This window comes from Hemicordylus capensis, chromosome 3, assembly GCF_027244095.1.
Source record: "Hemicordylus capensis ecotype Gifberg chromosome 3, rHemCap1.1.pri, whole genome shotgun sequence".
NCBI classification, from domain to species: Eukaryota; Metazoa; Chordata; class Lepidosauria; order Squamata; family Cordylidae; genus Hemicordylus; species Hemicordylus capensis.
Genome location: NC_069659.1, coordinates 113,778,272 through 113,794,994, shown reverse-complemented (window position 1 = coordinate 113,794,994; position 16,723 = coordinate 113,778,272). Strand labels below are relative to the sequence as shown.

The 16,723-nt window shown below is 41.7% G+C and overlaps 1 protein-coding gene across 7 annotated transcripts in view; it reads right to left on the bottom strand.

Moving 5' to 3' along the window:
- The window catches only part of SH3KBP1 (SH3 domain containing kinase binding protein 1), a 285,503-nt gene that overhangs the window by 4,285 nt on the left and 264,495 nt on the right, over positions 1-16,723 (bottom strand). For all 7 annotated transcript variants that reach the window (XM_053307972.1, XM_053307968.1, XM_053307970.1 and 4 more), the window contains one exon: positions 1,767-1,830. In XM_053307972.1, coding sequence (XP_053163947.1) covers positions 1,767-1,830 — 64 coding nt within the window. The remainder of the gene's footprint in view (positions 1-1,766; positions 1,831-16,723) is intronic.

The following is a 16,723-nucleotide window of genomic DNA, read 5'->3' as shown; positions in this document are numbered from 1 at the left end:
CAAGGCTCCATACTTTCTCCAATGCTTTTTAACATTACATGAAACCACCGGGAGAGATCATTAGGGGATTTGGAGCTGGGTGTTACCAGTACGCTGATAACACCCAGATCTACTTCTCCATGTCAACTTCATCAGGAGCTGGCATATCCTCCCTAAATGCCTGCCTGGAAGCAGTAATGGGCTGGATGAGGGAGAATAAACTGAAGCTGAATCCAGATAAGACGGAGGTACTTATTGCGCGGGGTCAGAACTCTATACACTATTTTGATCTACCTGTTCTAGATGGGGTCACACTTCCCCAAGAAGAACAGGTTCACAGTCTGGGAGTACTTTTGGATTCACACCTCTCCCTGGTTCCTTAGGTTGAGGTGGTGGCCAGGGATGCTTTTTATCAGCTCCGGCTGATATGCCTGCTGTGCCCGTTTCTTGAGATCAATGGCCTCAAAAAGTGGTACACCTATTACTACTACTACTACTAAATTTGATTTCTATACCGCCCTTCCATAAATGGCTCAGGGCGGTTTACACAGAGAAATAATACATAAATAAGATGGATCCCTGTCCTCAAAGGGCTCACAAGCTGAAAAGAAACACAAGATAGACACCAGCAACAGTCACTGGAGGTACTGTGTTGGGAGTAGATAGGGCCAGTTACTCTCCCCCTGCTCGATAAAGAGAATCACCACGTTAAAAGGTGCCTCTTTGCCAAGTTAGCAGGGGTACCTGTTGGTAACCTCCAGACTTGACTTCTGTAATACGCTCTACGTGGGGCTGCCTTTGTACATAGCCCTGAAACTTCAGTTGGTTCAGAATGCGGCAACCAGGTTGGTCTCTGGGTCATCTCAGAGAGACCATGTTACTCCTTTACTGATGGAGCTACATTGGCTGCCAATAGCTTTCCGGACAAAATACGAAGTGCTAGTTATAACTTATAAAGCCCTAAATGGCTTAGGCCCTGGGTATTTAAGAGAGTGTCTTCTTCACTATGAACCCCACTGCCCATTGAGGTCATCGGAGAAGGTCCGTCTCCAGTTACTGCCAACACGTTTGGTGGCTACACAGAGACGGGCCTTCTCAGTCGCTGCCCCGAGATTGTGGAATGTGCTCCCTGCTGAGATACGATCCTCCCCATCTCTGACAATGTTTAAAAAACACCTGAAAACCCATCTTTTCTCCCAAACTTGCTTAGCTTTTTAAAATTGTCTGTTTTAATTTTATGGTTGATTTTAAACTGTTGATTTGTTTTAACTTTTATATGTGTTTTAATTGTTTTATGTTAACCACCCAGAGATGAAGGTTTAGGTGGTATATAAGTTTGATGAATAAAATAAATAGATAAAATAATTCAAATACAGATGTGCATACAACACTTTCCTTATCCAATTTGGACAGATTGGTGAACATATATAAAAAAGCCTTTTAGAAAGGAGATTCAAAGGGACAAACTGGATGTATCACGGATATTCATGATCAAGAATATCCTGCTAACTTGGCAAAGAGGCACCTTTTAATGTGGTGATTCTCTTTATTTAGCAGGGGGAGAGTAACTGGCCCTATCCACACCCAGCACAGTACTTGTGACTGTTGCTGGCGTCTATCATGTTTCTTTTTATATTGTGAGCCCTTTGGGAACAGGGATCCATCTTATTTATGTATTATTTCTCTGTGTAAACCGCCCTGAACCATTTTTGGAAGGACGGTATAGAAATCGAATAAAACAAACAAACAAACAAACAAACAAACAAATAAATAAATAAATAAAATACCTGTAACCGTAGCCGGATCTTCTTTTCTTCATCTAGTTCAGACAGCAACTGTTTAATCTCTTTTCTGAATAAAACAAAAGAGAAATGCTTCAATTAATATGCTCCATGCAAGAGAGTATTCAATCGTTTCTTCTAGACATGCTTTATTTTTATGGGGTTTAAATGTCTAAAAGCAAAGCTAGATAAGTCAACCAGGAGGTCTGTAATCAGATCTCCTGCCATTTGTAGAGTGGTTAATGCAGTTGCAGGACCTGCAGTTCCAACTGATGCTGCAGCACTGTGTGAGTGGTGGTTTAACCTTCTTACCTGTGTGTTTTCCAAATGCGAAATAGCCACAAGTTATTTGCCTTGCAGGGGCAGGGGAAGAGAGGAGAAAAACAGGTTTGCACACCTGTAACTTTTTATTTTATTTTATTTTATTTTTTGGTGATCCGGTATCATTCACAATGTGGGCGCTGGGCCAGTGCAACAGTTCCCAAGGCAGGATTTCAAGCTCCTCATAGTGCTCTGGAGCATGTTTGATATCTTCAGCGGCAGAGAACTTCCCAGCTCAGTTCCTGAATGGCTGCAGTGTAGAATGGGCTTCACAAAATAATCAAGGTAAGTGCAGTAGGTACATCCGAAGAGCGGACCTGCGTAGGTGTTATGAATGACAGTGAATCATCAAAAGAGCAAAAGTTACAAGTGAGCAACCTTTTTATTTTAATTGTGACCTGGTATCCTTCACAATGTGGGTGCTTAGCGAGCTCTCCTAGTAAGGTCTATAAAATCATGTATGGTGTGGAGAAAGTGGATAGAGAGAAATTCTTCTCTCACATAACACTAGAACCAGGGGTCATCCCATGAAATTGATTGCCAGGAAATTTAGGACCAACAAACGGAGGTTCTTTTTCACACAATGCATAATCAACTTGTGGAATTCTCTGCCACAAGATGTGGTGACAGCCAACAACCTGGATGTCTTTAAGAGGGAGTTTAGATAACTTCATGGAGAAGAGGTCTATCAATGGCTACTAGTCATAGGGCTATAGGCCACCTCCAGCCCCAAAGGCAGGATGCCTCTGAGTACCAGTTACAGGGGAGTAACAGCAGGAGAGAGGCCATGCCCTCAACTCCTGCCTGTAGGCTTCCAGCGGCATCTGGTGGGCCATTGTGTGAAACAGGATGCTGGACTAGATGGGCCTTGGGCCTGATCCAGCAGGGCTGTTCTTATGACGCTGGTGGAGGTGGAGAAGGAGGCCTTTGGACAGCTGTAGGAGGAGAAGAAATCAGGGCTGTCTTGGTCATCATGGTGTATTATGCATCTGGTCCTGTGTTGTAGGATTTTGCTCAGAACACGAGAAGGAAAGAGAAGGGTGGGAAGAGACAGTCTAGGGCAGTGGTCTCTCTAATTTTTTTCATCTTTGTGAGGAATGAGTTTTGTTCTGGGTGGCAGTATCAAGGCACTGTGTGTGCACATGCATTCAGAATGGGGCCTTCCTGATTCAAACTGAGCAGGATCTAAAATTAACTGAGCAGTCATCAGAAAACTTGTGAGCGCAGACATTTGTGCACGTCTTATTGGGAACAGTGGTCTAGGTGATTTGATAGGCATTCCCTAGGAACCCTTCACCTACTGCCACTTTTGAACAAAAGGGGACACTTTTTGTTTTGTTGAGTCATGAAGAGGTCCACTTGGGGAGTTTCTCAGTGTACTAAAAGATCAAAAAGAACACTGGGATTGATCTCCTATTCATGTCGACAGGATAGGTTTGTTTCCCTGATGAGAGTGTTTGCCAATGTGTTGCCTATGCCTTTTATGTGAAAGGCCAATGGGTAGATGTAATAGTGAATGGAACAGTCCCACAGTCAAATGGACAGGTTGCAAAGGGATTTTGGAACTGTGCCACCTTGGCAGTTTATGGATATGACTGCTGTCGCACTGTCGAGTAGGATTTGGACCATCTTGCCCTTCAGAATTCGAAGGAAAGATTTGAGGGCTAGAACAGTCAAGAGTTCTAGATAGTTTATATGGAGGAAGTATTGTTGGTGCTTCCAGAGACCTTGTGCATAATTGGTGAGCAGTACTTTGTCTGGACAAGTGAGCAACCAATCATCAAGGAACAGGGAGACTGAGATACTTTCCATCTGGAGATGGGCAACAATGGCACCCACACATTTGGTGAAGACACGAGCGCTGTGGAGAGGCCGAACGGGAGGACCGTAAACTGGTAAACTTGGTCCCCAATGGTGAAGCACAGATATTTCTTGTCAAATCCCCAAGGGAAGATAGGCATCTTTTAGATCTAGTGTGACAAGCCACTGTTCCTCAACTAGGAGAGGGAGAAATTGTTGAAGGTGAGCATCCGAAATATTTTTCGTGTGGATGAAGCTGTTAAGGGAATGTAGATCTAGGATTGGTCGAAGACCACCATCCCTTTTGAGTACTTGGAAGTAGCTGGAGTAGAATCTGCCCATTGATGCTTTTGTGCAACCAGTACTATTGCTCCTTTTGACAATAGTTCTTGAACTTCCATTAGTAAGGTAGGTGTGTGTTTTATTCCTAGGAAAGGGGGAGTTGTACGGAATTCTATGGCATAGCCAGTGCACATGATACTTAGCACCAAGGCATTGGATGTGATAAGACACTAAGTGGAAAGGAAGTGTGCAAAGTCTGATGGGTGTGGAAGTTCCAACGGGCATGGGGAAGTGAGAGTCAAAGATGTTGTTTGGATTGTTCCTGGATGTTGGTCTTTTGTTGACTACCTTTTTGAAGAGTGTTTCTGAGAGTATTGGAAATATTTTCTGGTATCTCTCCTGTCAGAGCAGTTGTACTGGTACCTGAGTTTGTCAAACTTCCTAAATCTTTGAGTGTCAGCTTGAGGAATGGAGGAGGATGTCAAGGTCCTGGCTGTAAACGTGGATTTTTTCATGCACTCCATAGTTTTGTCAGTTTGAGAGCGAAAGACATCTACCCCGTCAAAGGGGAGATCTTCAATTTTTGTGTGTCATGTTAGATTGTAGAGAGGACGGAGCCAGGCTTGTCATCTTAAAGAGATGGCACTAGCCAAGGTGCAGGATTCACTTTCCAGCAGTTATTTTGTGGTACTTAGAGTTTGATGTGTGATGTCTGCTGATTTAGATAGTAGATCCTTGAATCTTGTTTGTGTCATTTCAGGAGTGTCCTTTAGGTTGTCTTTGAACTCCACCCAGACTGAGTAATGGAACTTGGTCATACAGGCCATATAATCAGCTATATTCATTGAAAGGGACGAAGAAAAATAAATTTTCCAGTCAATGGAGTCAAGTTTCTGCTCTCTTTGTCAGTGGGAACAGAGTGCTTCTGACCAGACTTGGTACCCATAACACAATCCATGACTAGCAAGTTTGGTAGGGGTGCTTAAATAACAACTCGCAGTCATTTTCCTGGAATCTATAAAAAATTTTGAGCCTCTTGGAGGTAGATGTGGCACTAAATGGTGCATCCCATGCAGATTTTGCTGAGTTGATCAATACCAGCAACACGGGAAAAACTGCAGTTTGTGAGGTTGTAGTGGAGGTCTTTAACAACTGGCATTGGAGATTTGAGTTCCTAGCCTAGCCATCTCAGCCACCCAAATCTGATAGACTTTATTTCCTCAATTGGAGAGTTGGAAAGATTAGTTAGCATGTTGGCATCTGGGGAGGGATCAGATGGGTTTTCTGTGAGTGTGGATTCAGTGTCTGAGTGAGAGGAAGAAGTGTAGTCACATCATTGGACAACTGTTTTTCTGGAGTAGTAGGTATTGCCATAATGCTTAAGGAGGAAAATGTTTCTTTAGCAGGAGAAGCCAGAGGAATTGGGTTGGAGGGCTGCAGCACAGGAGAGTGTGTGACAGGGGGTTGTGGCACGGGAGAGGATCCAGTGGACTTTTGAAAGCAGAGTCTGGGAGAGCAGACAACAATGCAACTTGAGAAAGGTTGGCAGATTTGAGTTGCTTACGTTTCCAAAGGCAGAATTCTGCATAATCATAAAGCAGAGATGCGGAAGACATGAATAGGTCATCTCCCCATACTCCTGATATGGCCTGGGTCCAGGGCCTCAGGGGAGCTCCAGTAAGGGAGTAGGGAGGAAGAGAATCCTTTCCTTCCAAGGTTGGACAGGAAGGTGTGATGGAGAGCAATGAGGGGTTGCTTGCATTGGAGATTCAGATGGTGTCTTGGGAATCTACAATGCACCCGAGGCAGTATCAATATCTAGGCCATGGAGGAAAAATCTTTTGAACAAAGCCAGAAGGCATTGTCATGGAAGAGAGAAAGTCCTTCAACAATGACAACGTTGACGCAAAATGTGATCCATGTCAAAAGGTGTCGAGAAAAAGCCTGAAAGAGCGGGTGTGAGAATAGAAGGTGCACTCCAAGTCGAGATCAGTAGTGTGGTCGACATCAAAACCTGGGTTGTGGCAGACAGGGATGGCAGCGCAGTCCTAGAGATTGAAGTTGAGTCCGCAGCTGTTCAAGCCACTTTGATCACCTTCAGTGATAAGAAAGATGAATGGGATCCGACAGTCTGAACAACGGACAGAGACAGTGTTTGAAAACTGTCCAATGTTGACGCCAGTGAGGGTCAAAGAGGATGCATTGAAGAAGGTGGGTGGGTCGATGCTGTAGTCAATGTTCAGGCTGAAGGTTGTGCTGGCACTGATGGTGGTGCTGGGTGAGGTAGGCTGAAGTGAGCCCTCCAGAGCTAATGGCATCAATGTCCCGGTCAAAAGCTTCCGATGTTATGATTGAAGAAAGCTTCCAATATTTTGATTGAGAGAAAGAGTCTCTTCCTGATGTTTGTGGTTTTTATTATGTCTATGGCTTTCTTTAGAAACATCCTGTGGCTTCTTAGAAGTAGTTGCAGAATAGGGATGTGCACGGTCCGGAGCAGCCCGGACCGGCACCGAAGGGGGGCCTTTCTTTAAGGGCGGGGAGGGCTTGCTTACCCCTCCCGCCTCTTTGCCCCCTCCAGCGCCCGTATTTAACAGACTAACGGGGCGCTGGAAACCAGGTGCCCCCGCCGCCGCCGCCCCCGGGCCTCCCCCCGCCGCCGCCGCCCCCGGGCCTCCGGCGATCGGCGTCCTTTGTGGTGCGTGCGTGCGCAAAGCGCCTTCAGTATGCAGCAGGCCTTTGTAGCGAGAGGAGCTCCGTCCGGTAGCTCCTCTCGTTTTTTCTAAAGCATCAAGTGAGTCCTCGGGTGGGCGGGCAGGCAGCTGGGAGGGAGGGAGGGAGGACTGGCGGCGGCGGCAGGGGTATTGGTAGTTTTGGTGGATAAATCTGCCCGCGGCGGGGGGGGGGGGGGCGGCTGGTTTCCAGTGCCCCGTTAGTCTGTTAAATATGGGTGCTGGAGGGGGCAAAGAGGCGGGAGGGGTAAGCAAGCCCTCCCGCCCTTAAAGCAATACCCCCCACCCGGACCCGGACCAGCAAGGGCCGAACCGGTCCGGCAGTTCGGCCATACTTTAGAATGGCCGCCGGACCGGTTCGGACTCACCCCTATTGCAGAAGCAGACAGGGAAACTCCTAAGTCGAGAACAACTTCAATATCATAGATATCAAGGGTGCTGGTGATAGCGGGGAGCATGACATTGGAGTTAAGGGGTGCAGAGCTTGTTCATATATGGCTGCCCAGAAATGTAATTTCCATGTTTGTTTGGGAAAGGATAACAAACGGAGACTGAATCCAGATAAGATGGAGGTAAATTGTGCGGGGTCTAAACTCGGGAGATGAGTTTGATCTGCCTGCTCTGGATGGGGTCACACTTCCCCAAAAGTAACAGGTAGGCAGTCTGGGGGGTGCTTCTGGATCCAAGCCTCTCCCTGGTCTATCAAACTTCAGGTGATATGCCAGCGCCATCTTTTTCTTGAAACGACCTCAGAACAGTAGTACATATGCTGGTAACTTCCAGACTGGATTACTGCAATGTGCTCTACATGGGCTGCCTTTGTATGTAGTCCAGAAACTACAGTTGGTCCAGAATGAGACAGCCAGGTTGGTTTCTGGGTCATTTCAGAGATAACATATTACTCCCATACTGAAAGAGCTACACTGGCTGCCGATCAGTTTCTGGGCAAAACACAAGGTACTGGTTATAACCTATAAAACCCTAAACAGTTTGGGCCCTAGGTATTTAAGAGAATGTCTTCTTCATAATGAACCCCACCGCCCACTGAGATCATCAGAAGAGGTCCATCTGCAGTTGCCACTTGGAGAGGACTGTAAAAAGAAAATAACTTTTAAAAGAGTTTTATTCAGTTACTACAGACTGCTTCCCTCTAAGGCTTTCTCCGCTTGTAGGTACAGTTAAGAATACTTAGTAGGGTTACAAAAATAGGTTGCCTTAATGCACATGTAAATGTTTATAGAATCTTTTGCAATGCCCTAGGTAGGATGGGTGTAGGCTAGTGTTCCTTATTTTAATTACGTTACAGGTAAACAATAATAGAAAAGTATCAGGAATATGCAAAAGCACACATAGCAAAGAAATATAACACCCCTAATGCAAACTTTGACTAAACAAACTTTCTCCTAGACTAAACTTCCCCTTTTCCTTGAACTCACCAAACTCCTGATGGAACTTCAAGACTCCTGTAATCCTATCTTCCCAGGCTTTACAGTTATTCTCCTGCAGCCAACCTTCATGGCCACATGTCCTCCTGTGCACCTCCAGCCTAGCTTCTCTTCTAACAAATAACTACCTTCTTCCTGTCAACAGCTTTCTAGGTCCAACCACCTGGTGTGCTGTTTGGCTGAACCCTGGAGTTCATCAGCCTGTCCGCCAGACAAGGGTTCACTTCCAGTCAACTCTTTAGAGTGAGGGGAGGCTGATCACTACACACACATCTGTTCACCCAGGCTTTGAATTAAATATACTGTTTTAATAGTTTAAAACTTGTTTTAAAATATTCTTTTAAAATTCTAAATTGTTGTAAAGTTTTAACTTTTTCTGTTGTCATTTATTTCATTTTGTTGTAAACCGCCCAGAGACATAAGTTTTGGGTGGTATTAAATGTAAATAAATAAATAGATAGATAGATAGATAGATAGGCAGGCAAATTTTACAAGAACGGCTGTTATGGTCTTCCCCAAGGCACAGCAAGCAGAGTTTGTGCTTGCTGGAAGAGGGGAGGGTTCCGCGGCAAGAGGAACACTGTTTAAAAGTCTTTTAAAAGTCCATTAGCAACAAATCCAAAGTGTTAGGCAAAAAATGACCAGAAAACAGTCCAAGGTCAGAAAAAACTAGATGAACAAGCTGTAAATTTCAGGAATTTCAGGAATCAGAGGATAAAAAACCAAGAGAACTGTTCACGATGGTGGTTGAGAAGGAACTAAGCTGGGAAGGAACTAAGTATCTCACTCTTTGTGCATGAAGGGCAGAGCTTCAGGGCACTATGAGGAGCTTGAAATACTTCTGTGGGGACTACTGCACAGGTGGAACGCCCACATTGTGAAGCATTCTGGATCACCATTAAGATCACACAGGTTCTATATAGATAAATGTATGTTTACCACCTGAAACTGTGTGATGTGTCAACTCCAGGGATGGGGGGAATTCAGACTGGGGAAATTGCACAGATGGAAGGTTAACATCCCTAGTCCTAATTGCTCCCCAGCTGCATTTACCAATTCAGTTTAGTTTTATTTCAGTCTCTGACCAGCAATACAAAGTAGACAGATAAACTTTAAACATTAATATCAATTCATCCTACAGTGTAACAACTGGATTAGGTATTAAAGTCTGCCTGATTCTATTGGCACAAAATTTAGCTACATTATAAGTCACATCAGAGTCATGGGCAGCAAGAAGAAAACAAACAAAAAACTCAACTGAATGGCCTGGAAAGTTTCTTAGTAAAGGAACTATAAAAGAAATACGAAAATCTTAATAAAAATACAGTATAATAAAACATGGGCTATAGACTCAACTGCTCCATCTCTACACAGGCATACCCATTCCTCATAAGGAATACGCTTAAACCTACCCTCCAGAACTGTGGACAGGAGAGCATTACAACTTGCCAATGAGAACATTCTTCTGTACTTAGGCACTGTTAATGTGCTAAAGTACAGTACCTAGCTGGTTTGGAGTTATATATTTGGGTCCCAAGGTAAAACTTATTTATAACATAACTTAAATCATTTTGGAGTTCAGTATCTAGGAGCCTTTGTTTGAGGGCTAACTTGGCACGTTCATGGCCCTACTCGATAAATAGCTCAGGAGAGAATCCAAGTATACAGAATTTCTTCACTATTAGTAAATTCCATCACGACTCAAAGCCATTCTTCAGTATCAAAGGTGCCAAATCCTTAGGGAGAAAAACAAGATTTAACCATATATTACAAATGGCTAGCCAGATCCTAGTTTCCACACTTGGAACACCTGCCTCTGAATGTAAAATCACATTAGCCACACAGCAAGGGACTTGAAACAGGCTTCTCAAAAACATGGTTTGGGTTGTTTCTAAGGCTGCAAAATTGGAATATAGGTGATCTGGGCACCATATAGGAGATAGGCTAACACTTTATCTTTGTATAGTTTGATAGCAGCAGGGATAAAGTGTCCACATCTAGTTTAAAAAGAAAAGGCAAGAATGCTGAAATATATATTTTTGGCATTTTACATTACAGACTCTTTAGGTGCATTTAAACTGCTTTTTGCTTGGAAAACTACTTCTAAATATTTAAAACTGTCAACTTGCTTGATTTTAAATCCATCAGTGCTCCAATTCAACTTCTTAGGGGACTTCGCAAACATTATGATTTCAGTTTTTTTGCAATTAACCCACAAGGAATCTTCCTTGCAGAAGCATGCAAGAGCCCACAATGCTCTTCTTAACCCAACAGGAGACAGGGATAAAATCATAGTGTCATCTGCGTAAAGGATCACAGATATGTGCTTGGATGCTAATTTTGGAGGGTGGTGATCTAAATTACTTAACCTCTCCACCAAGGAATTTTTATAAAAATGGAACAAAGGTGTGCTAATATGCAACCCTGCCTTATACCTTTTTGGGTAAGAATATCTTCTGAAAGCTGTCCCTGTGCATTGCATCTAACTCACAAGGAGGTTTTCTCATGCAATTTGTAAATAAGAAGCGATCTCTGATAAATCGAGGAGGCTTTAGGTTTTCACCATAGTTTCTCCCACGAAATTAGATCAAAGGCAAACTTGAAATCTACAAAAGCATAATATAATGCCAAATGGGAATTTTGAGTATATTTTTCTACCAAGCCCTGGTGTATGGTTGAATGACCAGACCTAAATCACCTTCAATAGAATCTTGCTCCTTCAATAGAATCTCTTCTGTCTCAAACCAATTAAGCAATTTCTCATATAAATAGCAGGTATAAATCTTACTAATGATTTTTAATAAGTGTATAGGGTGATAATTGACTGGATCATCTCTCCTGCCCTTTTAAAATATGGGGATTATTATGGCCAGTCCCCATTCTTCAAGAACACAGGCCATCCAATCAATCAAGGTAAAAGAGAAGCTAAAATAGGGGTCCACCATTCTAAATTATTTTTAATTAACTCAAGTGAAATAAGATCACTCCCACAGGCTCTGCCTGGTTTTAAATGAGTTATCAAATTGGCCAGCTCTGCAGCTGTAACTGGAGGCCACTCAGGGAGAAAAGCAGACCTAGACTCTACCTCGAAGAAACTTTCTACTTCCTCAAAGTACAGATCACAAAAATGGGCTTCCTAGACTGCAGCTGAAATATGGCAGCCCAAACAGGATGTTCCATAAGCAGGACTCTCTGCAACAAGGTACCAAAACCTAGCTGAACCTTTTGCCAGCTGCAGTGATCAATTGTTGTCTGGCAGCTTTCACTGCACTATTTTATGTAGTAGTAGTATTAGTAGTAGTAGTAGTAATTATTATTATTATTATTATTATTATTATTATTATTATATTATTTCTTGTTTACACAGTCAGACAGGTGTTATTGACTGGTTTGTTTTATCCAGAGATCGAGTCCTTCCCAAGGACCTGTGATGGCTGAATTTTATCACCAATACTGTTGGTTATTATAGATATCATTGCAAAATATAGGCTGTTCCCAGTAAAGTTGCTTTTTGTAATTGGCTGATGGTGATTTCTGTGGCCCCTATGGTGTAGAGGTGCTCTTCAAGTTGTTTTGGAATTGCACCTAGGCCACCAATTACCACTGGGATCATTTTGATCTTTTTCTGCCACAGCCTTTCAATTTCAATTTGTAGATCTTTGTATTTTGTTATCTTTTCTGTTTCTTTTTCTTCTATTCTGCTATCCCCTGGTATTGCTATATCAATTATTTTAACTTGTTTTTCTTTCTTCTCAGCTACAGTTATATCTGGTGTATTGTGTGGCAGATGTTTGTCTGTTTGTAGTCGGAAGTCCCATAATATTTTTACATCTTCATTTTTTACAACGTTTTCAATTTTATGGTCCCACCAATTTTTGTCTACAGGTAGCTTGTATTTTTTGCAGATGTTCCAGTGTATCATCCCTGCTACCTTGTCATGCCTTTGTTTGTAGTCAGTGGCAACAAAGCGGGATGCACGCCTGATAGAAAGTAGGATAGAAAAATACCGTGCAAAGGCAAATACTGAGGGACCAAAAAAAGCTATTGTTAGCGGAGGCACTGCAAATGCTGCATAGAAACCAAAATTCAAAATAAGATAAATCGTATTGCTAATGTATGTGTATTGCTAATGAACGTGATGATAGGTCTTTCATCTGGTTATATAACTATTGTGCTTGTACACATCAGTTACTGACAAGAATTTGGCTGTCACTTATCATCTGTATAGGAAAGTTTTGTGAATTGCAATTAGGAAGAAAATGTTATGTGTTACGTACTGCATGTGTTGCTGTATTTTATAACGTTTGAAATATCCAACTGATGATTGTTTTTGCAGATAGTGCTTCTTGCAATAATTAATGGCAACACATTTGTGACATGCTTAGAATCTGAAGAGTAGAATGAATTGTGTACCTGCTCACTGCTTTGGCAGCTTTAGCAGGATGATAATGTTGACAACCTGAAAGTTAAGATAAATCGTATTGCTAATGAACGTATTGACATTACACAGCTGATGCCTTTACATGCTTATCACTATCTTGGAAGACCAATTTGTAGGTGGGTTCACCTGATTAGAATTTTCTTAATTGGTATCGGACTATATATTCTCAAGCCTTGCAGCTTGTCAACTAGTAAGCGTTTTTCTCCTTAAGAAGATGTAAGAGGAAAGGTTGCCTCTAAAAGATTGTAAGCCTAAATAGGAGGAAAGTTGGTATGTATCGCTTTGTATATAAGAGGGAGGATATTGTTAACAATATTATGATTATCTATGAAAATCCTTGACTGGGAGACTTGTTAGTTCTTGTTATTAGAGAATAATTGTGGTCTCTGATGAAGGATCAGGATCATCCGAAATGGGCTTAAGAATCCCGGGTTAGCCTATTGGACTTTCTCCAGTTTGGCAAGAAGCTTCAGTTCCCCCCCTTCATGATGCTATATTTTTCCACATGCATGCTCAGACATTATTCTACATATCCACGTTTGTGACTCATTTGGAATCTTTATCAACGTTGGAGTGCTTATTATTCTTCATATGGACTTGTATACTATAAATTGTAGTATATTCATGTGTTTGTTCAGATGTACATCCATTCCTTGTTATGAATATTCATTCATTATTTGAGTCAATGAGTTTGGGTATATGTATGTGCAGAATTATCTATTAGATTACTGCTTATTGTTTATCTATTGTTTATCTATTAGATTACTGCTATTAGATTACTGCTTATTGTTCTAGTTTTCTAGATTTAAGATTGACATGACTTTATTACTAACTTTTATAATATAGCATCCAGAATTTGTCTCACAGACTTTTGCGTAGTGCTTTCTTTATTTTGAATTTTGGCTTCTCTGCAGCATTTGCAGTGCCTCCGCTACCAATAGCTTTTTTTGGTCCCTCAGTATTTGCCTTTGCACTGTATTTTTCTATCCACTGTATTTTTCTATCCTACTTTGTTTGTAGTCAGTCTGTACGATCTTTTTACAACAGCTGATTAGGTGGTCCACTGTTTCAGCTGCTTCTTTACAAAGGCGGCACTTGCTGTTTGTTGTTGACTTTTCTACTTTTGCTCTTATTGCATTTGTTCTTAGTGCCTGTTCTTGTGCAGTATTATTATTATTATCATCATCATCCAATAGTTTATACTTTTTTCTGCAGTAATAACCTTGGGAAGGCATTAAAGCTGGAGAAATTCCCTATATTCTTCAAAAGCTCTAATCAAGCTCCTCTTAGCATTATAGCAATCCATCAAACCAACCTTTAGAGCAATGTGGTTTAAGCCGCATTTCTTTACAGGTGTGCTGCATAATAGGTATTGAAATGCTTCTGTGAGGTTGCCATACTGTAACAAAATATCCATTTCTGTCTTGGATGTCACAAGGAGTGAATTTGCATAAGCCTCTCTGAGTTTAACCATGTTAAAATAATTCTGGTTCACCTGTTCAGACCACCTTATTTGGGAGGGTCTAACCTCCACTAATGCATAAGGTCTATAAATTGGGTCTGCAAACAGTTGGCTGCTAATGGGGCTCAAGAACATAGCTGAGAAATGGTCACTGTCTGGATGTGTAACAATTTAAAATTTTTCCAAAGAGACTAGCAAATCATGAGATATTACTATCTAATCAATAGTACTTTTATGTTCCCCCACGGCCAGGACAATCATCTGTTGTAGTGCCATTTAACAAACAGAGATTTTAATTAAGAGTTTGTGCCAAGCACAAGCCTGCATAATTACAAATTACATCCTCAGTATAGCAAGAATGTAGGAGGGGCATTTCTTCTTGCTCAGGTGGATGACGCTGAAATTTCATGAACGATCATTAACACCCATCCTCGCATTAAAATCACCCAACATTATTAAGGTTGCCTGAGGATGAGAAGCAAAAAGGTTGGAGATATAATTGCCAAATTTCTGCCATAGCTCTCCAATCTGAAGTTTAGTACTTAATGGGGGGAAATAAACATGAACCAGCAACAAATTGTGGTGCTTAGATTTAATTAGAACTGCAAGTGCATACTGATCAAAAGATATGAACCTAGAATTCACTGTCAGCAGAGAAGTAGAAATAAGTATACCAAAACTACCTTTAAGTCTTCCCCTCCTGCTGCATTTACCATTTAAGAAGAACTTGTGGGAGATTTGATGATGGTTGTTCTGCTGTTTTGCCTAGTTTGGCTCCTACTTAAGCTGATTGTCACATATGTTACTACATTAACATGACATTTATGCAATGACTCAAAGAATACTATGCATGGATCCAGGCCTAACTGCACGTGCACCTGGGTTCTCTTGGTTTCTTATTCCACTTACAGCTCCTGCTTATGCATTGGAAGCCACTTCACAGAATTTCTAGGTTTTCTACAGTACTTTTATTGAGGGTGGGCACAGTGCAAGGGCTGCAGTGGGAAGAAAGGCTCAGAGACTCAAGAGTGCAAGCAAAAGCTCTGCCCACACCACTGGTTAAATCACACCACTTAGAATCACACCACTGGCTAAAATTTATTGTCTACCCATATCAAGAATAATGATAAAGCAGAAAATTATTGATCACAAGCATACAATATGAATAAGGTGAAGCTAATAGGAATAGCAGACAACTGCTTAGCTAAACTAGTGAGAATGTGAAGAAGGCTCCACAGGTTTGCCTTCTGAGGCTCCTCCAGAACCCTTGTCTATTGTACTTCTGTCTTGCTTAGACCTGTGTGGTCTTAGCTCAGCAGAATCTTTGCTCTTGAAAAACATGGAAAGGTCTGCTGTTTTTAAGTATGGCAAAATTAGTACAAAGTCATACTTGAAATCAGAGATTATAGACAGCATTTTTTAAAAAGCTCAAAATGTTGAAGAATAATGCCAGCAGAACTGAACGACTGAATTTACTGTGAATGAGTGCTTGAAGTAGTGATTTCTTAGGAAACAGTACTACTTCACAACTCTAAAGGCTGTTCATACATTAGATTGTACAGATGTACAATCTGTGTATGGTGTACAAGTGCTACAAAGTATACATTGTGTACAGTGTATGTACAGCATACAGGTCAACTATTTTGCTGTACAGCAGTACATTACACTTGATGTCCCAATCCCCACATTTATTTTTAAAATAAATATATGTATAATCATTCACAGAAAAACATGTATATACAGACACCTGCACATATGTACAACAATGCCCTTAAGTATGAATCGTAAATAGGAAATTCCTTTTTCATTTCAGAGTTCTTAAGTAGCTAATAAGAAGATTAGAAAGTAACTCATACATGGCAAATTCAAATTATGGAATCTTATAAATGCATTAGAGCTCTACAGTATGTTGTAGTGTTTGCAAGCATTTCCATTACTAGCCATTTCTCATAACACCTTGAAAGAAAAAGACAAAGGACAATTGAACAAGCATAGCCCCTGCTAAATGGGCAAAGAGGCACCTTTTACCATGGTGATTCTCTTTATTTAGCAGGGGGAGAGTAACTGGCCCTATCCACCCCCAGTACAGGACCTCCAGTGATTGTTGCTGGTGTCTATCTTATGTTTCTTTTTAGATTGTGAGCCCTTTGGGGACAGGGTTCCATCTTATTTGTTTGTTATTTCTCTGTGTATGTCCCTGAGCCATTTTTGGAAGGGTGGTATAGAAATCAAATGAATGAGTGAATGAATATAAAAGGTTGAACCAACAGATAAAGACAAAGGATGACACCCAGAAATTCTCAGGCCAAGTCAACAGCAGTAGAAGGGACATGCCTTCTGTGGGAAACAGAATGCTGGACTAGACAGGAGCTGGGCCTAAACCCCTGCTAACTGGGCACCTTTTACCGTGGTGATTCTCTTTATTTAGCAGGGGGAGAATAACTGGCCCTATCCACCACCAGCACAGTACTTCCAGTGACTGT